At 42.9% G+C, this 27,078-nt stretch overlaps 2 protein-coding genes across 2 annotated transcripts in view; both read right to left on the bottom strand.

Annotated features, from left to right (window-relative positions):
- PPP1R21 (protein phosphatase 1 regulatory subunit 21) overlaps positions 1-15,693 on the bottom strand; it is a 56,163-nt gene extending 40,470 nt beyond the window's left edge. The window contains exons 1-4 of the mRNA XM_070429174.1: positions 15,610-15,693; positions 7,706-7,774; positions 3,155-3,301; positions 962-1,063 (exon numbers count right to left, since the gene is read on the bottom strand). Of these exons, the coding sequence (XP_070285275.1) occupies positions 962-1,063; positions 3,155-3,301; positions 7,706-7,774; positions 15,610-15,666 (375 nt within the window). The 5' untranslated portion in view covers positions 15,667-15,693. The remainder of the gene's footprint in view (positions 1-961; positions 1,064-3,154; positions 3,302-7,705; positions 7,775-15,609) is intronic.
- A 3,512-nt stretch (positions 15,694-19,205) lies between these two features.
- FOXN2 (forkhead box N2) overlaps positions 19,206-27,078 on the bottom strand; it is an 87,100-nt gene continuing 79,227 nt past the window's right edge. The window contains exon 6 of the mRNA XM_070429173.1: positions 19,206-19,406. Within this exon, the coding sequence (XP_070285274.1) occupies positions 19,396-19,406 (11 nt within the window). The 3' untranslated portion in view covers positions 19,206-19,395. The remainder of the gene's footprint in view (positions 19,407-27,078) is intronic.

The following is a 27,078-nucleotide window of genomic DNA, read 5'->3' as shown; positions in this document are numbered from 1 at the left end:
TGGCCAGCCTGAATATGGCCATCAGCCCCTCACCCAGGCTGGCCACACACCCATGGGCTGAGGGTCCCCACTCGGGGGTTTGGCCAGCCTGCAAACAGCCATCAACCCCTCACCCAGGCTGGCCAGGCACCCCAGTAGGGCCCCCCACCCTGATCCAGGACACCCTTCAGGGCAAACCAGCTGGCCCCCACCTGTGCACCAGGCCTCTATCCTATATAATAAAAGGACAATATGCAAATTGACCCTAACAGCAGAACAACTGGGAATGATTGGTCACTATGACACACACTGACCACCAGGGGGAAGACGCTCAATGCAGGAGCTGCCCCCTGGTGGTCAGTGCGCTCCCACAGGGGGAGCTGTGCTCAGCCACAAGCCAGGCTGACGGCTGCCAGCACAGCAGTGATGGCGGGAGCTTCTTCCGCCTCCTCAGCAGCGCTAAGAATGTCCGACTGCAGCTTAGGCCTGCACCCCGCTGGCAAGTGGACATCCCCCGAGGGCTCCCGGGCTGCCAGAGGGATGTCTGACTGCCAGCTTAGGCCAGATCCCCTGGGGAGCGGGCCTAAGCCAGCAGGTGGACATCCCCCAAGGGGTCCCAGACTGCAAGAGGGCACAGGCCGGGCTGAGGGACCCCCCCCCCCCGAGTGCACAAATTTTTGTGCACCAGGCCTCTAGTTTCCTATATAAAATAAATAGTGCTCAGTATATTTCTATATTGTCAAGTTATAAAGTTATTCTGCTGTCCTCTAAACAAATGTATACTTCGAAACACACATCCATATTAAGATATGAAAAAGATGTAAGAAATGAATGGCAGTGATATATTACCTAACAACCATAGGAAACATCAAAACATCCATACATACACAGAACACTCTATCTTGCTTCCCCCCCCCCCCCATATTCTAGATCATCTGACCCATTTTTAAATTCATATGGGAAAACAGAAAGATCTTCTCACTTGTATGTGCAACCGCTCATTCTCTTCTATCTTCTTTTGCAGATCTTCATCAAAGACACTCTTCTGCTCTTGGCTCAACTGAGAAGAAGTGTCTCCACTTTTCTGATGGAAAGAATAAGTTATGTCCACATAACTTTCATCCTTTAGAGAAATATCCTAAGGTACACAGATTCTCTATCACCTTAGTAGCTTGTCTCTTCTACGTGTTCACCATTCTCAAACAATCCTGCAAAAGGTATACAGTCCATCATTTAACTTTTCCTATGTGATACAAGTTGGAACTGCAAATATTGCAATGGGCAGGAAAGCTTTAAAAAGAGAGAGAGAAAAAAAACAGATAAGGCTCACTATTCTTTACAGATGAATTCAGGAGTATTTCTGTTGGGAGACAGAGAAGACCCAAAAGCTAGTGATGTAAATATGCTAATAAATATCATTTTAATTTGTTTTTGGGTTTTGTTCTGTTTGGAAAATGAAAGTTTTAGCAATTCCATGAGTCTGAGTTAAACTCCTCTAAGATATTATAATAAGTTACTTAACATTCACAAAGATAAATTTATACAAAAGTTCACATAAATTTCTAATTAAAAAAACAAAGCTATTATAAACAGGAGAAAAAAGCTCAAAGACTATTTAAAATATCTTCCTTTTGCTTTGTTTTTTTAAACTAATATTAACTTTTCTACACTGAAGAATAGCACTATTTAAAAGACCCAATAATGAACATTTGTTTTCATGGAATACAAGAACTGAGGCTATTCAAGGGTCAGCCTAACAATGAAACTGTGTTCAGACATCAATCACCGCTCTTCTCTGCCTTTTTTTGTACCTTCACTCCTCACTTCAAATGAAATCACTTACTGATGCAATGTAACCCAATGATTAGGAAACTCTTTGAAAATAGAGTAGCTATATTAAAAACATATTAAATACCCATCATGTTTGGGACCCAAGAGGTGCATAAGGAACTGCTGACTTACATACTCTGTGTCCTCAGTGCGTACAAAGTTGGATAGGTTTAATTAACACGATTTCAGGAGTGTTACATCCAAACCTCTGCTCAACAGCCCTGGGAGGGGATCTCACTAATCTATGAAGCACATTTCAAGACAGATGGCTATTCCGTCCCCCAAGGGCCTTTCAGATTTTGCAGAGCATGTTTATTTTGACACAGTTTTCCCAAGTGATTCTAATACACACCTTTTTGTTTGCTCTGTTCCCATTTGAAAATAACCACTCTAGAAAATTCTTACATGTAGAGGAAATGCACATGGAAAGGTACTAACATGTAATTATGCGGATTGCCCATCATTTGGCAAATACAGTCCTAGGCACCTGTACATGATCCCATGATCACAACAAGAGTATCACCCCCATTTTGCTGATAGAGAAACTAAGGTTGCAAGGCAAAATATTTGCCATAAGTCATAGACTATAAATGGCAGACCAAGAGTCCAAGCTTGGGCTTTACTCCAAAGCCTGTGCTCTTCCTGCCACACTGTGCTGCTACAGCGTTACTGTGGGTCTTCCTCTTCCCTCCTACAACTCTGTTATTACTGCCTCACATCCACACTTTGGGGGTACTGTTCAATATATATACATACACACAACTTAAAGATTCAATCACTAGCCCTTACCCTTAAAAAAAAAATGCAACTTCTTAAAGTACCAGATCATCCATCTTACAGCAATAAGAATCTTTCTTCACCACATAACCATAAGGGGAAAAGTTTTTTTTATATCTTTGGACAAGAATACCAAATTAGCTTCATAGGAATAAACAGTAAGAAAAAATCAATAGCAAACTTATAAGCCTAGTACTTTCACATGAGCAGTTATACTTTGACAATGTTTCTCATTTTATTTGCCCTACCTTGAGTTAATGGCAACTTGGTATAACTGAAACATATTAATAATTTTGACCAATATGAGATATTCCTTTCATTTTTCTCAGCCACTTAAATAAGTGCATGTCTGCTCTTAATAAATTCTTTTAAACTCACATTCATCTGAAAATGCCTCTAATTGGTATATATTAATAATAAATATCTGCTTTCTTGACCCGATATCCAGGTGTAATAATGGAACATTAGAGAATTTGAAGGTGACAAATTCATCTGTTATAAGCAGGATGGCCTACAGATGTCTGTACCTAACAACAAGGTTACACTACCTTGCTTTTATCTGACTTACCTTGTTTTTCTTGCCTCGGGGTTCACTTAGAGCCAGTTCATCTTGAAGCAGTTCTACCCTCTTGGCAAGCTGCAGATTTCGAAATGTCAAACTGTCCATTTCCTGCTGTAGTTTTCTCAATGATTGATCCTTCATTTTCAGTTGTTCCTACATCAAAATGAAAACAAACCATTCTTTATAATTTAACCTGAAGGTTTAAAAATAATGAAAAAAAATTATTCCTGTTTCACCAAAATATAATCAAAACCTCTTGCTTTAGGGAATTCAAGTTGTACGTTCATCATTCCAATTCCTATGTTGTTAGCTCTGTTTTGTGGCAAAATCATTTTCTGACCAAATCAAGTAAATTTAAAAATAAAGAGGATCTATACTAAGTAACAAGATAGTCATCAACTTAAAGTAAAATATCCATAACTATTTGTTGTCATATAATGTTATATATGTGTCTGGCAGTGAGGAGACACAAAGCTTGAGGCTATAATTTTATAAACTTGAATTTTTAAAGAGAACCTCCGACTCAAACTAATGATGTCCTTCAGTAAACAAGAACAACCAGAAATATATTTGTATTCATATTTTCTATAAATCCTCCCTGAATTTAGGTCAGTCCAAATGAAGTATTTTTAATACACTTAATTTTACTTTAAAAATCATTACTATCCTAACACAAGAGATAAAATCATTATTATCCTAACAAAAGAATATTTTCAGCTGCTGTTCTATGTTAATTTCCTCTAAAGTTAAGTGAAAATAGAAACAAAATCTAAACAACATATCTTCTGCTTACCATTCTGCATTGTTTATATCATAATAGGGTAAAAAAAAATGGGGAAAATAGAGAAATATTTAGTTTCACTCTATTTTTTAAAAAATATTATTCTAACTACATTTTATTTATGATGTTCTGACAACTCTGTGTGCACTGGTAATCAAACACAGGTGGCCAGATGCTAATGTATATTTAAAGAGCTGTACTTTTATTACTTTCACTTTAAAACCACTGTAAAGCGAAGAAGAGGTCAAGTTTTAATGAATAGGTGATTTAAGTCTATTGAAACGGCAAACTAAAAACCATAGGCTGGTGCCTGCAGTCTACTGACATTATTTATATGTTGGGAGCAGGGCTAGAGTGATAGAATAATGTGTTTCCAATAAGTAGAAAAACATTGTTCTTTTCTATTGTTTGTTTAGTAGCCCTTTTTCTTTTAATGGTAAACTTAGTTCTACCCCATGTCCAAATTATCATATGTTGCAAATTAAAGAAATTCAAATCAATGAAAGTATATTGTATCCACAACTCATTGAGGCAAAACCAATATAATCAAAAGCCTACTATAACTGAAGACATCCTAACATTCCTATTGAGTGAACAACAAACTGTCATTCTTACTGTAATTATAATGACCACTGCACTGAATAGTAAAACATTAGTTACATTCTTGTAACTAATCACTAGTTGACAAATGCTCTAACTCCATCATCCAATCATTAATTTCAGAAGACAGCTCTCCCAACCTCTCTATAAATCCTAGTTTGTGCAATGAGGATGATGACAATGTTATGTGCCCTTACAGAGTTATTGTGAACACTAACTGAGCTCATGGATATAATGTATTTAACAAAATGCCCGACACACAGTGAGTGCTCAATAAATACAACCTGCAGTCAACATCACCACAGTCATCACCATCACCACTACCACAGAGTTAATCAAACATGGCCAGCAACAGGAGAGTGTCAAACCAAGAGTGGGCTACAAAGACAAGCTAGGAAATACTTTCCCCAGGAACAGGTTTTAAACATCATTAGGAGAGATATTATCATTTCTTCAATGATTTAGGCAAAATAATAATTTAACTAACAAATTCTGATGATAAAGCTTATTTTTAATAGTCTTGACTTGGGCATAGAGAGCTTTGGAAGTATGGGTAATGCATCCTGAACCATATCAGCCCCTGAGGAGGGGGCACTCTCAAAAGACAGACTTCTCTAGTGTAGGGTCCAACAATGGCTAAGTAAGAGGACATGCTTCTGAGTCTCAGTTACCTGAATGAAACGATTTAGGCTATGTAACTGGTTAGGGGCTACTCCAGAAAGAGGTAAGGGTAAAGGGAATCCTATTCCCTTTGGTCTAAAGAAGGAGCAAGGAAGAGAGCAAAAGAATGAGGTAAGCAGTATAGAGGTGTGGACAAAAGTAGGTTTACAGTTGTAATACAAATATGTAATACAATCTACACTAATAAAAGAGAAACATGGTAATTAGCATACGACCGCTACCCTTCCCATTGGCTAATCAGCATATCCTTATGCAAATTAACTGTCAGCCAAGATGGTGGCTGGCAGCCATGCACTGAAGCGAGCAGGGAGGCTTGCTTGCTCCAGTGATGGCGAACTCCAACGTTCTCCGCCTGCCGCTGCCGGCCTCTCAGCTGCAACTCTAAGCAACTATGTACTATGTTGCAAATAAGAAGCTAAACAAAACCCCAGAAACCGGCTTTCATTCAGCCAGGCTTCAGCCAGCCGGACCGCAACATTGTATTGATGTTTTCAGCAGCGAGGCCTCAGAGCTAAAGCTGGCCCAGAATAAAAAAGAAAAAAAGAAAAAAAGGAGCGGTTGGGAGCTTCAGTCACCTGCTTCCGGAAAACAGCCCTCAGCCCCTCACCCAGACTGGCCAGGCACCCCTACCCATGCACCAGGCCTCTATTCTATATAGTAAAAGGGTAATATGCCTCCCAGCACTGGGATCAGCGGAGCAGCGAGGCTCCCGGCACCGGGATCAGCGTGACAGGGGGCAGCGCCCAAACCCCCTGATCAGCCCTGCTCTGTGCCTGATAGGGGGTAGCTCCCCAATCCCCTGATCGCCCTGCGGCTCTGTGTGTGACAGGGGGGAGCTCCCCAACCCCCTGATCGCCCTGCGGCTCTGTGTGTGACAGGGGGAGGGGCCACAACCTCCCTATACGCCGTGCTCTGTTCGTGACAGGGGAAGGCGCCCCAACCCCCTAATCAGCCCTGCTCTGTGCCTGATAGGGGGGAGCTCCCCAATCCCCTGATTGCTCTGCGGCTCTGTGTTTGACAGGGTGCGGCGCAACAACCCCCTGATCGGCCCTGCTCTGTGTGTGACAGGGTGCGGCGCCCCAACTTCCCCCCCCCCCCCCATGGGCCCTGCTCTGTGTGTGACAGGATAGAGCCATAACCTCTCCATAGGCCCTGCCCTGAGTGTGACAGTGGCGGTGCCCCAAACCCCCTCCACGGGCCTTGCTCTGTGTGGGACAGGGCAGAGCCATAACTTCCCCATTGGCTCTGCCCTGAGTGTGACAGGGTGCAGCGCACCAACCCCCTGATCGGCCCTGCTCTGTGTGTGAGAGGGGGCAGTGCCCCAGCTCCCCTATCGGCCCTACTCTGTGAGTGACGGGGGGAGCTCCCCAACCCCCTGATGGGCCCTGCTCTGTGAGTGACAGGGGGCAGCGCCCCAACCCCCTGATTGGCCCTGCTCTGTGAGTGACAGGGGGCAGCGCCCCAACCCCCTGATTGGCCCTGCTCTGTGAGTGACAGGGGGCAGCGCCCCAACCCCCCAATCGGCCCTACCCTGAGCGTGACTGAGGGTGGCATCGCAACCTCCCGATCCGCCCTGCTCTGTGCATGACGGGGCGGCGCCCCAACTCCCCAATCAGCCCTGCTCTGAGCCTGACCAGGGGCTGCACCTAGGGATTGGGCGTGCCCTCTGCCACCCGGGAGCAGGCCTAAGCCAGCAGGTCATTATCTCCTGAGGGGTCCCAGACTGCGAGAGGGCACAGGCCAGGCTGGGGGACAGATTTTTGTGCACCGGGCCTCTAGTAATTAATAAATAATTAAAAAAAGAATAAACTGTTTCAGTTACTCACAACTGTAAACCTACTTTTGCCCATGCCTGTGCTTAACTGAAACTCAGTCAAGTAAGAATCCATATCCTAGAATTAATTTATTCAATTAAAAGTATCACTAAGCAATATTTATTACATGCCAACTAGGATGAGGCAGAAACAATTCCTTCTTCTACTGCATATTTCTCCTTTAGTTAACAAAGGTGCTAATGGTAAAATGTATCATCACTCAGTGTCCTGATTAACACAGGTTACTACTATTAAAAAGCTCACCCAAAAGCAAGATGGACTAAATGATTCACAATATCAAATCCATTTATTAGGGAATAACCATCTGCTGAATGCTGGGGATATAAATATGAATGTGAGATGGCCCTCCTCAGAATTCTGTCAGTGATCAAAAAGATAAGAAGCCCTATTAATTGAAATGCCAAATAAAGGTTTAAGAGAAATGCATTAAAGTCAAAGAATACATTTTTAAAAATTTTAGCTAAGGAAATCAAAGCACATAATATTCACACTGAAGGAAGTGAGAAAGTTAAACACACAAAAAAACTGTATTACTCATCACTATTCCTAGTGAATTAGTGTCAGAGTTAGGACTTTAACCCACAAAATCAGCTAAATTCCCTACTTTAAGCAACACCAAACGCTCACTTAACCTCACAAAACAAATATCCTATTGCATACCTTTAAAGCAGCAGAATTTGCTTGTTCATCTACAACACCTTTTTTCAGGACCTGATTCTGAGCCCGAAGCTGCAAACAGAATAAGCAATAGTTAATTTTTAATTTAAAGCAATCATTTGTAGCAAAAAAAAAAAAAAAAAAAAAAAAATGCCATTACTTTACAGGAATCATAACACTGAGTAACTATCTTCTCATGTATATATGAGAACAAAAATATTAGCCCAGAGAGGATAGTAGATATCACCATTCTGCCACTTTTCAGTGACTAAGCTGCCCAATGATATAAAACACATAATCTGTGGCAAAATTGTGACTAAATCAACTTCCAGCACCTGGTTCTTTCTAAGAAACCAAGTCGCCTCCCTAAATAAAAACTACTACTTTCCTTGAAACTCTGGCACACCATTCATATGTAAAATATATACAATTGGACCAATTACGAAATAATAATTCTACAGAAAATCAAAGTGTAGGACATCAACATACCCAGCAGGACTCTGTGCCTAATATTAATCGTGCAAATATCATTAAGAATGAAAACCTGCTATCAGGCATCAGCTGAGGCCATGTACCAAAAGCAACTAAGAAGCAGACCCAATTTAGAAGTTAATAATAATAGCAGCTAACATTTGAATGCTCATACCTGCACTGTCGTAAGTGTTTTACTTATATTACTTCATTAAACCTCACAACCCTACGAAATAGGTACTACAGGGTGGGACAAAAGTAGGCTTACAGTTGTTCACATGGAAAAATAATGCAATAGTTAACAGATAATAATACAAGAATAAACTGTGTTTCATGTTCTCACAACTATAAATCTACTTTCACCCCACCCTGTATATTACCTCCATTTTACAGATGAGCGTCATCCGATACATCAAGGTTGAGGGTTCGTTCTCTGGTTAGAACACATATAAGAAGCAAACAATGAATGCATAAATAAGTGGAGCAACCAATGGATGTTTCTCTCTCTCTCCCTTTCTTCTTCTGTTCCTAAAAATGAATAACAGTTTTTTAAAAAGCGGTCCCTGTTTTCAAAGAGCTTATAATTTAAAAGGGAGGATGAAAGATAACTAGCAATCCTATATTTTCTGCTTTAAAAAAGGAAAAGGAAAAGCAATATAATCATTAAATTCTCTAGAACAGGGATCAACAACCCTAAGGCCAATGGACCAAACTGGCCTGCAGCCTATTTTAAAGTTTTACTGGAACAGAGCCACACTCATTATTTACATATTATCGATGGTTGCTCTTGAGCTACAATGACAGACACAAATAGTTAAGAACTGTATGGTCAGAAGCCTAAAATATTTACTATTAGGTTCTTTCCAAAAAAAGTTTGGGGAGCTCTGCTCTAGAAGTCCAGAAGAAGGAAATACCACTTTAATATGGACTTCCATCATGTATTATTTTATTTTTTAAGCAATATCAACATATTCTCAGATAATGTGTTATCTAAGTAGCAAAATTCAAAAGATACTTTCAAACCCAGTTAGCCAAAAGGCAGCAATACTACTTGGGAATCTAGGTTTCATTTTGTACCTCTGTCCTAACTTTGATCTATGCTGTCTTCTTGGTGTGGTATTTAGAAGCTCCTAGTGACTGCTTCAAAGGCTAGAGATAAAGCTTGAAGTCCACTGAACTGTAAGTTTTCTGTAGGACCAGAACTACAGCAATAAAAAAAATGAACCTCGCTGATTATAATGAAAAATTATTTGAATTTTCCTTTTGAAAACAGTTTGCTAAATTAGTAACAATTCAAACATGGTTTCAATGAAACTGCTTAGTAGAAAATGCAGCTTTTAGAAATATTTATCTAAAATACCTTTCTATTACTTAGTAGGTAGAAAAGGATGACAATGATAAACGACATACTCCATTGCTATGTTAATTACACTTTGTGGCATTTGGCATCTTCCTGCATTTTAGCTTCACTGCTGCCACCCTTCTGCACACCGAACCAGCAAACTGTCAAATGCTGGCACTGCTGTGATCAGTCTAGTCTTTTAGAATCTACTTCTCCTCACCAGCCTTTTCCACAGCGGGGAGGCAAATGCAGATCGTCCCTGTTTTAGAAATAGACATAACATCACCAATGGTCCTCCATTAGGACAGGAAAACTCTCCAGAAGGTGATATTGCTTGTTTCCAGCGGCTGTGCACCTAGCTCTTCCATTCCATTCAGCAGAGGAACAGTACCTCTGAACCCCATCTCTGAAGCCCTCTTAGTCCTTTTGCACCTCATTTGTCATTTTCCTGTAATCTGATTACTCTGAAAGCACAGCCCTTCCTCATTGTGACCAACCAAATCCCAGCTGTTCTTCTAGGCGTTTACTTCCTACCTCTGGTCCTACTTCCCCCATAAATTTTTCCTAACCACTCCCTGTGCTCCCAGTATGGTCCACAGTGAGCTTGCCCCTCGGTTCCCTTGGCACTTACTAGTATAGTAACAAGGCGCCTCTTATTAAACTGTCCAGTTTTAATTTTACTTTTTTTTTTTTTAAATATATTTTATTGATTTTTTACAGAGAGGAAGGGAGAGAGATAGAGAGCTAGAAACATCGATGAGAGAGAAACATCGATCAGCTGCCTCCTGCACATCTCCTATTGGGGATGTGCCTGCAACCCAGGTACATGCCCTTAACCGGAATCGAACCTGGGACCCTTCGGTCCGCAGGCCGACGCTCTATCCACTGAGCCAAACCGGTTTTGGCTAATTTTACTTTTAAAGTAGTAAATTTTACATTAATTCATGTGTGATTTATGATTAACTTATGATTTCTCTACTCATCTCCCATCTGCCAACTAAACTGTCCTTCATGGTAGAGACTACAGTATAATTCCTTGTATCTCCAGACTACAATGAAAGATCAATGCTAGGAATAGAGAAGGCACTCATATTTTTAAACAATTAAATATTGTATGTAAATGGTGTTTAAATGTAATGCATTATACAATTATAAGAGACCGTCATTACTCTAACAGTCCCTAAGACCCTTCTCCAAACGATTTGAACCTCAAGCTCCTATTAGACACCAAGCAGTCTCAAAATCCCTGAGCTGACTCTGCAATGACCAGTGTTTGGACCTGTTCTAGGTAACTCTGGTTCTGGAACAGCCAGGCCTGAGTCAGGCTTATCACAGAGCTGTTTTTCCAAGGACAGAGAATGTAGTGCTGATCTCTCTCATGCCACTTTGACAACCTGTGGTGAGATAACTGGCCCAAGATTCGGGATTTACTATCTACGATCACAAGCTTTTGGAAGAGTTTGTGGGGAAAGAGAGACAATCATCTAAATGCATTTCTCATCTAATCCTCAACTATCTTCTGTGTCAGAACCACTCTCACATAGCTATTTTCATACAGTGGGCATTTGAAGACTTATACATGTTGTACAACCCTATAAAAACAATCTTTAAACATATAGCTTTTTTTCCTTACAAGTGAATGTGTGCAATAGACAACCTGGAGCCCATTCCTAAGCTTTACCAAAACTTTCATTTGCAGCTTCAGAATACTAAAGTCATTTGCAGACCCCAGCTACAGTAACTCAAGCCTTGATAATCCCCTATATTCCTTTCAGAGCAGAACCTGAGGCCCCACCCCAGACTTACCAAACCAGAATCAGCAATTTAGCAAGGTCTTCAGGTGAGTCACACAGAATTTCACATCTGTGATGCTCTAATCTAGGGCCTAAGCTGTCATTGTCCAACATGTGCCTACCTAAATTATTTGAAATTAAATAAAATCTAAAACTGAGTTCAATGGCACTAGCCACATTTCAAGTGCTCAACACCCCCACATGGCTTAGTGGTTACCCTACTGTACAGCATTTTCATTCTTGTGGAAAGCTCCATCGGATAACACTAAACACAAACAAAGCTGTCTTCCAATCCAACTTTAGTAGTCAACCCTACACCTCAGGATGGGGAAAAGCAAGTTGATACTTGATTTTAATCCAATCCAGCTCCTGAGTCTGTTTCTCTTATAGGAAGAGTCAATTAATCAGGTTTCCAGGCCCCACTATCTGGAAAGCAAACACACAGAATCACAACTGATCTTTTCCCAATATGAGTAGCTCTATACTAACAGCATAAGTCTGTAAATTTCCTAAAGACAATATCCTGCGTAACTAAAAGAAGCATCAATTGCCAAAAAAAACTGTTCAAGAAATAATGGATGTTTGGTTTTCCCATTGGTTGCTAATTGCCTCGAAAAGAATTTTTAAAAGATCATAATGCTATCATTCCTTGAGCAACAGTTCTCAAACTCTGGTGTGCATCCAAATCACCGGAGAGGTCTGTTACAACACAGACTGCTGGGTCTGACCACCAGTTTCAGGTTCAGTGAGTTCAGGGTTGACCCAAAAATTTGTATTTCTAACCTTTCCCAGATCTAAGGATGCTGATCCAAGGGCTGCACTTTGAGAACTACTGACCCAGAGGAACACAAACTTTGGAAAGACAGAACTTGTAACTTGCTTACACACATAACATGGTACCAGGCAAGAGTGCAGGAGCCCCTGCAAAGAAAGCAGACTGAAATCCATGATGAGATATACCAGAGCCTCAGAAGCACAGCAGGCAAGAAATGGTCTTTGATTCAACAGTGCAGCAACTAAGGCTTTGATTAGCTTTCCCTCACACCTCAAAGAGGTAGCCTCCACCTGTTAACTTCAGAAACCTCTGAAAATCAGCTTCTACACATCTTTCTCCTCCACTAAACTCTATAAAACCCGAAATTTTAAAAGTTTCCAGTGATGCTCTCTTAATTGCCCAAACCACTAAGGTCTTAATGTCCACTTTTACGTTATGTTTTAGCATCCTGTCTGCCTCAGCAATTCTCATCTGCTTTGGCCTCCACGGTTCATCTTTTATCTAACTAAACTCTCAATCTCTTTAATGGGAGCTCCTCAGACTGTTTTTTTCTTCACAAGAGGAAAGACAATTATGACCATGATTCTTAAGTAAGCAATGGGCTCCTTCCAGGAACACAGGCTGAGATCTAATTTATATAAGAATGAGAAGATTCTGTAAATGTCCTTGGATTAGGAATCTTGTTTGTTCCTCTCTTGATATGGAGGCTTCCTTCTACAGAATAAGAGGAAATCTTTTTTTTTTTCTTCTTTGTAAACTAACTGGATTTCAACATCAGCCCACAATTTCTCCACCAGGGAAGGTAATAACAAGATAGAATACCCCTTCCATAGGAACAAGGTTGAAGATAGCATAGATTTTATCCAGAAATTGCTTGGCACTAGAATTGACAGGAAATAAAAAAACAAATGAAATCTTTAGACCAATCTCTGTTCTCTTGTGTTCTGAAATTAAATAAAATCTAAAATTGAGTTCTTCACATTAAAATTAAAAGGATGAAAAATGGTCTGGCCCAATAGGAGAGAATACCTCAAGTCTTGCAGACCTGTTAGTCTTCTTAGCATCTCCTCTTCCTGTCACGTCCTTCCCACAGATGTTCCCCAAAGAATCTACCTAAAGTGTTCTACCCTGATTCACTCTTATAGTTCAGCTATCGTCTTTATGGGAATTATTCCAAAAGTCCTGGCCTTTGTCCGGACTTTTAGCCAGTCCATCTCCACTAGAAATTTTCTCCAATTACCCCAACATCAATCACCTCAAACTACATATAAATAAGATAACTTTAACGTGCCTTCCAGCCCCAAAATTCTATGATTGCATCTAAACTTTAATCCACCCCTTCATTTCAAATTGGCTGGCCTTTCTGCCCACCCTCCTCTGTCAGTGGCAGTCATATTTCCTCATCTCAGAACTTCAGGGTCAATCCTCAGTCTTCTTCCCTCATTTACCATGTCCCGCAGAACGAATGAGACACAAGGATGAGCACCTCATACAGTCTTCATATCCATCATAAGTTTAGTGCTATGCGAAAAGCTGCCACTCAGCAAAGAAGTAAGCTAAAAAGTATTTTTTTTAACCATCATTCCTAAATCTAGGCCCCCTCTTCATTTCAACTGTCACTATCTTTATTTAACTCTATATTACTCTTCCTCAAACTATTCCAACAGCCTACAATCTGGTCTTCTTTTCACCAATCTTTCCCTACTTAATCCATTCTCCAAATAGTTACCTTTCCTTCCTGAAAGTGATATTATGCCCCTGTTTAAAAGCCTTTGATGTTTCTCCATTACTCAAAAACTAAGGTTCAGACTTCTTATCTGACATCCACAACCCTTCATGATCGGGTCCAAATTACCTCCCCAACCATATTTCACCGCTCTCTGTCATGCAACTTCGTGTGCTTTCATGTCAGCGAACACAGCCTTGCCCCTTTGCCTGGAATGCTGCCATCCTTCCCTCCCTCTTCCCTACTCCCCAATCTCATAACTTCTACCCTCACCCTCCATCTCTTCTGTGCACCCACTGAACTACCACTTGTCATAGTGTATTACAATTACGTACAACGTTTGAACATTCTATTAAAGGGATCTCCTTAAGCTGGAACTCTGCCTCACTCGACCAACTCTGGCAGACTGTTTGCAGGGGGCACATAGTGTCTGTTGAATGAAATAGCTTAAATGTCCAAAAGAACAAACTATTTCAAAGTTTTTATGACTTTCTTTGGGAGTTTCTACAATTTTTCAGCAATGCAGTCATTGCCCAAAACATTTTTGGGAACTGCCTTCTGAGCTTGTTTACTCTCTGGAGAAGAGAACCAGTCCCCTTACTTCATACTCATGAAACATCTTTCCCCAAAATAGCGGAGTCAAGTTTGTGTCCTATTGCCATCTTCCACCCATCCCACTTCATCATATGGATTTGTTCAAGCAACTTCTGGCCCTTTCAAACAAGAAAATATTCCTTCAAAGGATGAAAACTGTCATCACTGACATTGTGCCACAGGCGCTCAGGACAATTTCTAACAGAAATGCCAACAGTAGCACTGCTGGAGTAAGTGTAGTATCTCAAAAGGCTCCCCCCATTGGATGGTGAAAAGACGAGTGTGTATGTTTAGGCATGGGTTTTATTTTTTCATTTCACCTTGCTGAATATTTGCTAAATGGAATTGTTAAGAAATAAATGTGTCTCGGTTTCTCCAAATTCTAAAAAGGTGCCTAAGTCTTTCCATTGCCACCATGAATGCCACGACCATGGAAAACTAAGCTTAATGACTATTAAATCGATTTCCATAGATGTAAGATCCCGCTTTTATAACTTCATTAGAATATTCTTAAAGCAGAAACGCCCTCCCCAGAAGCGGCCCTTTCCCAAGGAAAGGGTTCCCATCATTTAAAAGACTTATACCATAAATACGACAAAAGGCACATTTCAACATGTACTGAACACCTGCTGGGTGCCCTGCCCCACTCCAGGTGACTGAGAGAAAAGAGAGGAAAGGGCACAGCCCTGGGATTCAAGCTTTCAAAATCACTTCCACACATCTTGCTAAATTACTGAATATATAGTAACCACCATGCCCGGTGAGGCAGTTTACACGCATGACTCTACTTTCCCTCCCGAATTGAATGGGGGCAGATATAGCTCTTCATCCTGTTATCCCTGCGGAAAGGGAGAAAGCTTGATCATCCCCATCACTGGGCTGGGACCATTGAGGAAGCAGCACCCTCCGGCCAGCACCGCACGCAGAAGACAGGATTTCTGACACCCAGTCCCAAGCCCGCTAGTTCAGTTAAAAGGAAGAATCAAACTCCTGCTCCTCCCCGCAGAAGCCACACGACCCAGACACCGCCCCGCTCCATCTCCCGGGAGCTGCAGGTGGAGGCTCGGTAATCGTGGACAGATGAGGCGAAGGAGAGAGGTGGGGTGCGCTCGGGTGACCCCTCCGCGGTACCCCCACTCCCGACAAGTCAAGGCAACCCGAGGCCGCAGGGCCGGGGACCCCCTAATCCCCGCCCATGATGGGTACCTTCGAGTACTCCTGAGCCAGCTTCTGGTACTTCCCCTGCAACTCTGCGGAGGCCATGGCCTCCCCCGCCCCGTCCAGGCCAGGCTGCCCGGGCCGCTCAGCCCCGCCTCCCACCCCCAACCCCCCACACGCTCCCGTGTAGGGCTCCGCCAGCGCCTGTCCGCTTGGCCAACACCGCGCCTCCTCCTCCTCCTCCTCCTCCTCCTCCTCCACTTCCGGGTTCGCCCAGGGGCGGGGCGACCGCCGGAGGCGGGGCCACGTCTTAACGTCACCGCCCCACCCTCCCGCGCCCGAGCACATGCGCGCGCAGCCTCGCTGGCTCGCCGGGGTTCGGCCCCTAGGACCAGGGGGCGCCATCTTGACGCATGGTCCAAGATGGCGACTTCGAACGGAGACGGAGAGTCCAGAGGGGAAGAGAACGACGAGAGGACACAGAATGGGCGGGGGACCGAGGAGAGGGCGGCGGCTGCGAAGAGCCGAAGACCGGAAGAAGAAACATTCTAAGCCTATTAAGAATTCTGGCCGACCCCCTGTCCCCTCCCCCGCTGTTTCCCATGGCAACCGTCTGGCATTTGCTGGTTACAGCTTTTGAGAGCGGCTCCCGGAGAAAGGCTTCTGTATTCCGCTATCTCTGCGTCCGGGTGTGGTAGCACCGGACATGCCTTGCATTGTAAACTCTCAGACCTCCCCCAAATGTATGACAATTGCTGCTGCCACGCTCCCCTGCTCTACCCCAGACAAACCTTTACTGTCTTATGTTTTGACATTGGAAATTCTTTGTGTTCTCGCTACCTATTCTGTCCGCTGCCCCCAGGCGCACACCCGGCCGAGCCCCATTCGGGGGGTGAAAGCTGTGAAAAGGCTCAGGGTGACGCCCGCCACGCGTGCACATAGGGCGGACGGTAACGACAAACAGCTGGAGAAGGAAACAAGCAGTAGTCGGTCTGACGTTTAGGCCGCTTGTGCTCGAATTAAAAGCCTGCCTCTGCTCGTTTATTAAATAATTTTTGAGGCCCTATTATGTCTTAGATGTTATTCTAGGATTGCATTTATTGCTACGCAGAAATGTTCATTGATAGAGAATGAAATAAACTCAGAGTATACGTTTGCCATACATTACAACACGGCGGTTAAAACTGATGACCTAGATCTGTATATCTGTCAACATGACAAAGCATTATTTAAAATCAAATTGCAGTCTACTATAGTATGAACAGATATATTTAAAAAGCACTAGCAGTATTGTTCATGAACACATGAACATGTGTTAAAAATAGAGAAACAAGAACGGGAAGGGTACACATCAAATTCTGGAAAGTGGCCACTTCTAGTGAGAAAAGGAGAAAGAGGAATGGGATAGGAGAACAAAGGAGCATAACTTTATTTTTTATTTAATTTTTAAAGTAAATATGGCAGGATGTTAACATTTATTATCTACGTAGTAGATCGAGGGATGTTAGTTATATCAGCCATTAGAATGCTTGACATTTTCTATAGTTAAAAAAACTATTTGTGCTTTCCTGGTTTCTTGTTTGGCTATGAATATGCCTGGGATTTTATAGTGAAAGCTGAGCTTGTATGCATTTTGCAGCCACTGTAATGAATAAGAGGATTAAAAATGTTTTAAGATGTTTATATTTTTCTATTTGCTAATTAATAGCCATATCCAATTATGCAGAAAACTTTAAGAACAATAGTTTTATTGCTATTTTTTTCATAGAACCACCAAGCAGTGAAATTAAATATTATATGCATATTTCTGTGGTTTGTAATGTAATGGGATTTTTAATCATATAAAAATAAAATGATTGAAAATCCCATTATAAATATCTCAGAAATAACATTCCAAAGAAAGAATGTGCAACTTTGGCTATAGAGCCTGTGTAAGCTCATTTTACTGAGTTGAGAAATTTATTTTACATTGTTTAATCTAGTTATTCTGTCAGATACATGATTTTCAAATCCCAATTGATGTCTGAATACATTAAAGTTAAGACTCTCTTCCTCAAAGACATCATTAAGTGAGTGAAAAGGCAAGGCAGAGTGGGAGAAGATGCTTGCCACATAGATATCCAACAGAGGTCTCATCTAAGTATATAAAGAGCTCTTACAAATCAGTAAGGAGAAAGGCAACCAAATAGAAAAATGGGCAATAAACTTCACAGGAATTTCATAAGAGAAGATATACAAACGGCCATTAAATGTACAAAAGGGTGTTCAGTTTCATTAGTAATCAGGAGGAAGTGAAATTAAAGCCACAATAAGAAACCATGCACACCCACACAAATGGCTAAAATTAAAAAGACTGACAAGTGTGGTGATGATATGGAACAAGATCAACTCTCCTAAAATATTGGTCGGAATGTAAACTGGAACAATCACTTAGGAAAGAATTTGGCATGTTGACTCACCTGAAAAGACACATATTCAGGATCTACCAAGTCTACTCTTGCATATACACTTTAAAAAAAAAATGTGTGCACCAAGAATATTCATAGCAGTATTATTCATAAAAGCCAAAAAAATGTCTATCAACAGAATAAAGATTGTACATTCGTATTATGGAATACTAAACAGCAATGTTATAAAACTGAACTACAGATAAATCAAATTCAGAACAAAAGAAGCCAGATCCAAAAACAATTATATTGTATGACTTTGTTTATATAATGTTCAAAAAAAGGGCAGGATTCAACTATAGTGTTTAGGGGTGCATGCTTGGGTAATAAAACTAGAAAGAGCCCAAACCGGTTTGGCTCAGTGGGTAGAGCGTCGGCCTGCGGACTGAGGGGTCCCAGGTTCAATTCTGGTCAAGGGCATGTACCTTGGTTGCGGGCACATCCCCAGTAGGAGATGTGCAGGAGGCAGCTGATTGATGTTTCTCTCTCATCGATGTTTCTAACTCTCTATCTCTCTCCCTTCCTCTCTGTAAAAAATCAATAAAATATATATTTTTTAAAAAACTAGAAAGAAAAATAAGGAAGCGATAACCATAAAGTCAGGAGCTTGATTACGTTTGGAGGGAAGAGGGAAGTAACTATTGGGCTTCAGAGGTGATGGCAATATTCTAATTCTATGTGATAGTTATACAGGTGTTAATTTTGTGACAATTCCTCATGGGATACATTTTTGCTTGTGCACTTCTTTGTATGGGTGTTACATTTCACAATAACAAATTTTTTTTTTTAAATCTTGATTGTCTCATATGCTTTCCAGCAATAGTTGCCAACCTATAAACACAGTATACCTGTGGGGAGTGGTGTAACTTAAAGTAGCTTGGAGTTATTGTAAATATGCAAGTTCTGTGATGATTATTAAAGCATTTAAAAACATACTGTAGCCCTGGCTGTTGTGCCTCAGTTGGTTGAGCATTGTCCTGTGCACCAAAGGGTCACTCACCAGTTCGATTCCCAGTCAGGAATCGGTTGTGGGCTCCATCCTCAATGTGTGTGTGAGCAGGGCAGAGGGAGAGAGCATATTTAAAACACACACACACACACACACACACACACAAATAACAACACAATTTTAGGATTTTTCTTTTTTTAGTTGTAGGTGTCAGAAACTGACACTAGATTGCACTCAAAGGGGGGAATTCACTAGACAGATGTATGGATAGATCACAGAACAACAGGAAGAAAAGAGGAGCTGCAGGACCTCAAGTACAGCTTGGACCAAGGATCATAATGCTTCTGCAACGTCCATCTGTCTGTGTTGTCTGAGCCAGGCTGCCTCTACTTCTGCTGGGTAGTGAGCACACAGCACTCAGGTCCTGAGCCTCTCATCTCACCAAGAACCTGCAGAGAACAACGAGGTTGCTTAGTTCCAGTTTGGAAAAAAAAATCCAAGGAAGGTCCCCGCTGGCCCACCTTGGGTGAGGTACATCCCTGAGTCAGTCAGTTCTGGCATAAGGTCTCAGGCACATAGGACAGGGAGGTCCGCTGGGAGAACCCCTAGGTGATGACCAAGCCGCGAGAGACTGGATCGCGCTTTCCTCAGATGAAGGCTTCTGTGGCAGGTTAAGCAAAGCTGCAGTGTCCGCTCCCCACTCCCACGCTCCCCTGAGAGGGAGAGGACAACACTCAAAACAAATGAGCCTTTTCTGAAAGGAGGGGCTGTTGTAAACTAAAAGAAAACTGTTTTGACTGAAAATACTGGGAAATTATTAACTGATGAATTAGGCTTTCCCTTTCAAATGGACAGGAGATTGGGCAAGACCAGATCTGTCACAGAAAAGGGAAAAGCTCCATTTTCTCTACACATCTACGCATAGGATGAGTCAATTATGATCACACAGCACTAGCAAGAAAACGTTTTGGAGTGTAGCACTCAGACTCCATCCTGAACAATAAAAGATCTGGATGGAACAAGTCTTGAGGACTTCCTTGTGCATGGTGAAGGAATAATGATGGAGAACAGAACTGTTGACTATTAGTTCAGTGTTGATGAATCAACAATATATATTAAATAAGGTGTCTTTTAAACAGAAGCACACCTAAAATAATGTATTGATCAGTTGAGTGGGGCTTGCAGGAACCTCCCCCTTTATTTTCCCGGGGAGCAATGTTATCCGCTAATTCAGTGTTTGTGGTGATTTGATAGAACACTACTGCAGATAATGGGAATCAACTCTATGTACATAGAGAACAGTGTGGAACTTCCTGTGGTCACACACAGTCATCAATTACACCATTGGGTTACTTAGAGGATATTGTCTGTGTGGACGAAAGGGGGCACATGCTAACCTGACAAGCTCAGAGGAGGCCTGCATGGCAGTCTTGCAAACTCAGAGACCTAAAGTAACCACAAAGGATGGTCTGAAATTAAACTTTAACTAAAAGCAGTTATGGTGGGCAGTTATGTCCTAGGCTGGTATCTTCACTGACAAGGTCAACCTTTACCTTAACTGAGCCTATCTGTCTTTTTGCATCTATGATAACATACCCTTGAAGTGTCTGGGTAACTTGTAACTTCCCTTTTTTCTGGACCCCCTGGGGCACAACCAAATATGCTGGGTGCCAGGACAGATACCACAAATTCCTTTATTATCATGTTAATTGTTCCTGCACCCACCTAATTATGTGTCCATCATTTTACTTTTTATCTAATCCCCCCTTTGCTTTCTCCCGCCTCTCTAGTCTATCACCAATGGATTTCATGTAACTCGCTACGTCCCTTTCGTTTGATTGCAATGTATAAATACAGATGTAACCCACCATTTTCCAGAGCATTATCTCAATTCCTTGAGGTTCTGCTTCCCGGCATATGTTGACATTTTGGCTCAAATAAACTCACAAAAATTCTTTACAGGTTTCAGTGTTTTTTATGTTAACATCAGTCTCTGAGTATTATTTCGTGGTACAATAGAGTTGCGTGTTTTCCATATTTACATACATCTGAAAATCAAGAACTTCTTTCAACCTTCAAAACTCTATCTCCTGAAATCATACATTCTACTTCATAATAACCTGTGGGTATGTAGCAGCTACCACAGTGAGGTCAGAAGACCAGCTAGCCCCACCAGCATCTCCCCACTCAACCAGTAACATAACTAAGTAAAGCCCAGCCGCCCTGGCTCAGTGGTTGAGCATCGAGCTATGAACCAGGAGGTCACAGTTCGATTCTCGGTCAGGGCACATGCCCGAGGTGTGGGCTGGATCCCCAGGATGGGGTGTGCAGGAAGTAGTTGATCAATGATTCTCTCTCATATTTCATGTTTCTATATCTCTTTTCCTCTCCTTTCCTCTCTGAAATCAATAAAAATAGGTTTGTTTTTTTGTTTGTTTGTTTTTAAATCTTTATTGTTCAGATTATTACATTTGTTCCTCTTTTTTCCCCCCATAACTCCCCTCCTTCTAGCTCCCACCCCACCCTCCACCCTCACTCCCCACCCACTGTGTTCATCCATAGGTGCATGATTTTTGTCCAGTCACTTCCCGCATCTCCCACACCCCTTTTCCCCCCAAGAATAGTTAGTCCATTCCCTTTCTATGTCCCTGATTCTATTATAATCACCAGTTCATTCTGTACATCAGGTTATTTATTCACTTGATTCTTAGATTCATTTGTTGATAGATGCATATTTGTTGTTCATAATTTGTATCTTTACCTTTTTCTTCTTCTTCCTCTTCTTAAAGGATACCTTTCAGCATTTCATATAATACTGGTTTGGCGGTGGTGAACTCCTTTAGCTTTTCCTTGTCTGTGAAGCTCTTTATCTGACCTTCAATTCTGAATGATAGCTTTGCTGGATAAAGTAATCTTGGTTGTAGGTTCTTGGTATTCAGCACTTTGAATATTTCTTGCCACTCCCTTCTGGCCTGCAAAGTTTCTGTTGAGAAATCAGCTGACAGTCGTATGGGTATTCCCTTGTAGGTAATTGAGTCTCTTTCTCTTGCTGCTTTTAAGATTCTCTCTTTGTCTTTTGCTCTTGGCATTTTAATTATGATGTGTCTTGGTGTGGTCCTCTTTGGATTCCTTTTGTTTGGGGTTCTCTGCGCTTCTTGGACCTGTAAGTCCATTTCTTTCTCCAAGTGGGGGAAGTTTTCTGCCATTATTTCTTGAAATAGGTTTTCAATATCTTGCTGTCTCTCATCTTCTGGCACTCCAATAATTCTGATATTAGTCCGCTTAAAGCTGTCCCAGAGGCTCCTTACACTATCTTCACACTTTCGGATTCTTTTTTCATTTTGCTTTTCCAATTGGGTGTTTTTTGTCGAATCTTTGGTTTGATTCTTGAGCTCCTCTGGTCTGCTATTGGGTATAATATTCTTTATTTCAGTCCGTGTATGCTTACTTTCTAATTTCTTTATCGTAGCATCGAGGGTCTCATTAGTTTTCGTGAGGCTCTGCACAAATTTATGGCAAGCCCTCAAAATTGCGATTCTTAGCTCCATATCCTCCATTTCTGTCATGTTTTTTTGTCTCCGCATCTTTTATGCTTTCTTGGTGCACCCCCTTGTGGTCTCTGTGCGCAGTCTTGTTCTAGCCAAGCCTTAATTGTTGTAGTTAACACTAGAGGGATTTGACCACCAGGCCGACTGGCTGTAGGAATCAGCTGTGCGGAAAACGTCTGTCTTCTGGGGAGGCGCTAATCCAGCCTTTGCCTGAGGCGATCGGCAAATGGCTGTGCACGGGGCTTGGGCGGGCGGGATCAACAGGGCGGGGGGAGGGAGCTGCTATGGCCGCTCTCAGTCCGTCCCCAGGGGCTCTGCCTCTCTGTCCCAGCAACCGCTGCAAACCTCGGAGGGGCCGTAGCCAGACAGTCCCGCTTCTCCCGTTTGAGTCTGGGTCCCTAGAGACTCGCCCGGATCTGTAGCCCAGAGTCTGAGACTCACTCCTGATTGAAAACGACAACCACGCCCTCAGCCGCCAGCCCGCTTTGCGCGCGCACCACCTCACCACCGCACCACCGTACCTTTAAATTTTCCACACTACGCCTCCTCTGAGCGTCGGAATGCTGTTGTTTTTGCTTCTAGTTGAAGAGTCTCTCCTCAGCCAGCCTTCCTGTGGTTCTGGTTGATGTCCGTTCCGACTTTTAGTTGTATTTTTGAAGTGGTTGTTTACGGCGGCAATCTCCGGTGTTTACCTATGCCGCCATCTTCGATCTCTCCCCAGGTTTGTTTTTTTAAAAAAAAGATAACTAAGTAAAGATTTTCTCTGGCCTGGTTTCACAATCCCCAAGGCTGGTCACCACTCTGGATTACTGAGATAATGGACAACAAATAGCGTTTATATAAGAAAAGGGTTAAAGAAGGCAATTTGGTATATTGTCCTTGTTGTTTATATTTTTAACTCAGTGGGAAAAGCCTATCACTCTACCATGAAGTTAAAAGGGGATGGGGGGACTTTCCACCACATGATTTTCTCTTGGGCAGCTAGCTCCCAAGTTCAGGTTTTGTAATGAGTACTCAGTGAGGCAAAATCTGTAGATTTGTAAGTTTGAGGAACTCTACTAAAAATAGAAATTCTGGAGTTGGAGGTTTTGTAACTCCTTCCTCCGGCTGTACCCTCGTGCTTTGCCTATCTCAGTGTCAGCGAGATGCAAGAATGATGGGTTAGGCACATAGCCCTGACATACCTTGTCCAAGTCACAAGGCAGACATTGCAGAAGCAGAACTAGAACCCAGGTCCTTCCTCTCTATTGTAGACTGTGTTTTCTCTGTTAAGTGCCACGTGTGGGGATCCCATTACCACTCAGCCTAAATGATCAGAAGGTGAATGAGTCCTAGATTAGGGGGGAGGAAGCCAAAGGGGGCATTGTACTCCTTGATGTTTGTTTGGACTGGTCCCTTCATGAAACAGATGCCATTAGAGCTGTTTAAAGGGAAAGGGGCAGGAGCAACATGTTCATATTGATCATCTTGATAACCTATTATTACACTTTGATATTAAAGAGTTGCATTTTCTTAAGCATGGAGCCTTCTCTTTCTCCATTCTTCTGCTCCTGCATCCTGATTTTGCCCTTTCTATTGGCGTGTTGCCCTGTAAACTGCCTGTAAAACAAAGGATGTGTATTGAAGAACAATGGGTGATAAAACTAGATATGGGAGGACAGGATGTACTGGCTTTTAAGTCTGGCCTTTCCACAGGGGGGTTGGGGAGAGGTAGAAGAGGTGGAAAGTAAAGATTTAACTTGAACATTTCTGGCAGTCCACTGCTGAATTCTACAGTATGGGCATCCTCAGTGTGTGTGTGTGTGTGTGTGTGTGTGTGTGTGTGTGTAGTAAAACATGCCTAACATAAAATTTATCATTTTTCCTACATAGTTAAATTGCATTAAGTAGATTCCCCTTGTTGTGCAGTCATCACCACCCTCCATCTCTAGAACTTTTCCATCTTTTCCAACTGAAACCTGGCAACCATCATTCTGTTTGTTTCTATCGATTTGACTACTCCAGTGTCTCATATAAGTAGAATCACACAATCTTTGCCCTTTTGTATCTGGCTTAGTTCATTTAGCCTAACATCTTCAGGGTTCCTCCATGTCATAGCATGTGTCAGATTTTATTGCATTTTAAGGTTGAATAATACACCTCATTTTATTTATTCATGCATGCATAAACGGACATTTTTAAAATAACCATAGTCATAATGGGTATAAAGTGGTATCTAATTGTGGATCTAATTTGCGTGTCCTAATGATTTGTGATGTGGAGCATCCTTTCATGTGCTTGTGTGTGTGCTGCATTTTTAAAGATGCTTTACCACCACCCGTTGTTTATTTGCTTACTCTACTGCAAATCTCACCACCTTCTTCCTCGCCAGTGTCACACAGGAGTGGTAGGGGGGGTGCGGGGGCGGGGGGGAGGCCCCGGGTCTCTCTGACTCTGTAAGAGGACAGGCTATGTCGCCTTTTTCCACAGCTCTACAAACAGTACCAATCACCAGGCCTCCCCGCAGGCAACTGGTCTCCTAACTGTCCTCCCTGACTCCAGGCACCTCTCCTTCTTGCCACAAATTGATAGCTTCATAAATTAGAAACATAATAAATTCTTAGTTCCGTAGGAAAACACCTGGGCCCTGCTTACCTTTCTCACACTCTGCTTCTCTGGTTGTGATTTTCAATCAGTTTCCCCAGCACGCCTCTGTCTCTATGCACACCCCCTTTCTTGCTCTACATGGCTTCCCTGCTCCCCACCACCAGCACAAATGCTTCTCTATGTTAACTCCTTCTTTTTCCTTTCTCTGATATCCTTAAGCATTGCAAAAATCTGAACCATTATTGGCACTAGAACCCAGGTCCTTTAATTTTCTTTAAATTGTGAATTGCCTATCTATACTAATAAAAGGGTAATATGCTAATTAGACCAGATAGACCAGACATCTTCCGGGTGTCCTTCCAGATAAAACCGCAGTGGCTGCGAGGGCCGAGGGCAGGCAGCTGCAGCTGCCGGCAGTGGCAGCAGCAGCAGCAGCAGCAGAGAAGTGATGGGGACGGTGCCTTCCCCTGATTGGCCCAGTCGCCTCCTGCAGAGGGAAGCTAGACTGCTGCCTAGGCCCGCTCATTGCGAGGAGCGAGCCTAAGCTGTCAGTAGGCCATCCCCTGAGGACTCCCAGACTGTGAGAGGGGGCAGGCCAGGCTGAGGAACCCCCCTCCCCCCCAGTGTATGTATTTCCGTGCACAGGGCCTCTAGTTATACCATATTTAGACATGTGCCCTCAACTAGACTGATACATCTTTATGACGAGAACTGTGTCTTATTTAGCCTTTCAAGGCAAAGATTATTTGAAACCACTAAATGAAAGTAGTGGGGAAGTTTACAGAAGGAGGGGGATGAGGCTGCCACCCCCTGGATCCACTGATCAGTCATAGCATCTTAACTAAGGGTAGGGGATGAACTACAGAGCACCACGTCTGATGCATTCTTGCCAAAGTATTTAAACTGAATCTCATCCAGGTTTTAGAGCAAACTAGTTTATAGGAAACCCAGGGTTAAAGGGTCCAGTTAAGAGACACTACAAGGAAGCTGAGGGACAAATGCAGAATGTAGAACTAGGGACAACTGAAAAAGTGGAAGAGCAGGGAAGAGAAGAGACTTGAGGTTTTCTTACAAAGTTAAATATACACATTCACTGTGAGCAGTTATTCTACGCAGGGGTATTTACCCAAGGGAAATGAAAACACATGTCCACGTAAAAATTTATACAAAAATGTTCATAGCAGCTTTTTTCATAATATCCCAAATTGGAGACAATTCGAATGTCCAGCAACAGGACGACATAAGCGAATTATGATACACACATACAATGGGATGCAACTCAATAAAAGGAACGTGCAACAATGTGGATGAACCTCGAAAATCATTGTGCTGAGCACGAGAAGCTATTCACAAAGAGGTACGTACTGTATGTTTCCATCTACACTAATAAAAGAGAAGCATGGTAATTGGCGTACAACCGCTACCCTTCCCATTGGCTAATCACGGGCAATATGCAAATTAGCTGTCAGCAAAGATGGCAGTTAACTGCCAACCAAGATGGCGGCTAATTTGCATATTGCCGGCAGGATGGGGCAGCGCCATCGTGCCTGCCCCTCCCCCATCCAGGCCTGCTATCTGTGACCTGGATGGCGGGTGACCGCAGCTGTCCCCTACTGGCCAGGACCCCAACCGGCTCTCCCACCAGCAGACCGGGGCTGGCCTGGCGGCTTTGGCTTCCGCCCGCAGTCATGCCCCCCAGACCCGTTGCTGCCAGCAGACCAAGGCTGGGGAGGCAGAGGCCCCCAACCCGCTCCCCCGGCAGACTAGGGCTGGGGAGGCAGCTGCTGCAATCGCCTGCACTCACTCCCTAACCCGCCTGATCGCCCCCGACCCACTCCCGCTGGCAGACCAGGACTGGCGGATAACCCTGGACCCGCATTCCCCCGGGCAGACCCCGGCTGGCGGGGCGGCTGTGGCGTCCACCCGCAGTCATGCCCCCAACCCGTGAGAGTGGGGAGAGGGTGGGGGGAGGGGGCGATTGCCCTCA

This window comes from Myotis yumanensis, unplaced genomic scaffold (genome assembly GCF_028538775.1).
Source record: "Myotis yumanensis isolate MYYU_CA2020_CCGP unplaced genomic scaffold, mMyoYum1.0.hap1 SCAF_11, whole genome shotgun sequence".
Classification (NCBI taxonomy): domain Eukaryota; kingdom Metazoa; phylum Chordata; class Mammalia; order Chiroptera; family Vespertilionidae; genus Myotis; species Myotis yumanensis.
The sequence above is the reverse complement of the archived record's forward strand: the minus strand, read 5'-3'. Positions and strand labels throughout refer to the sequence as shown.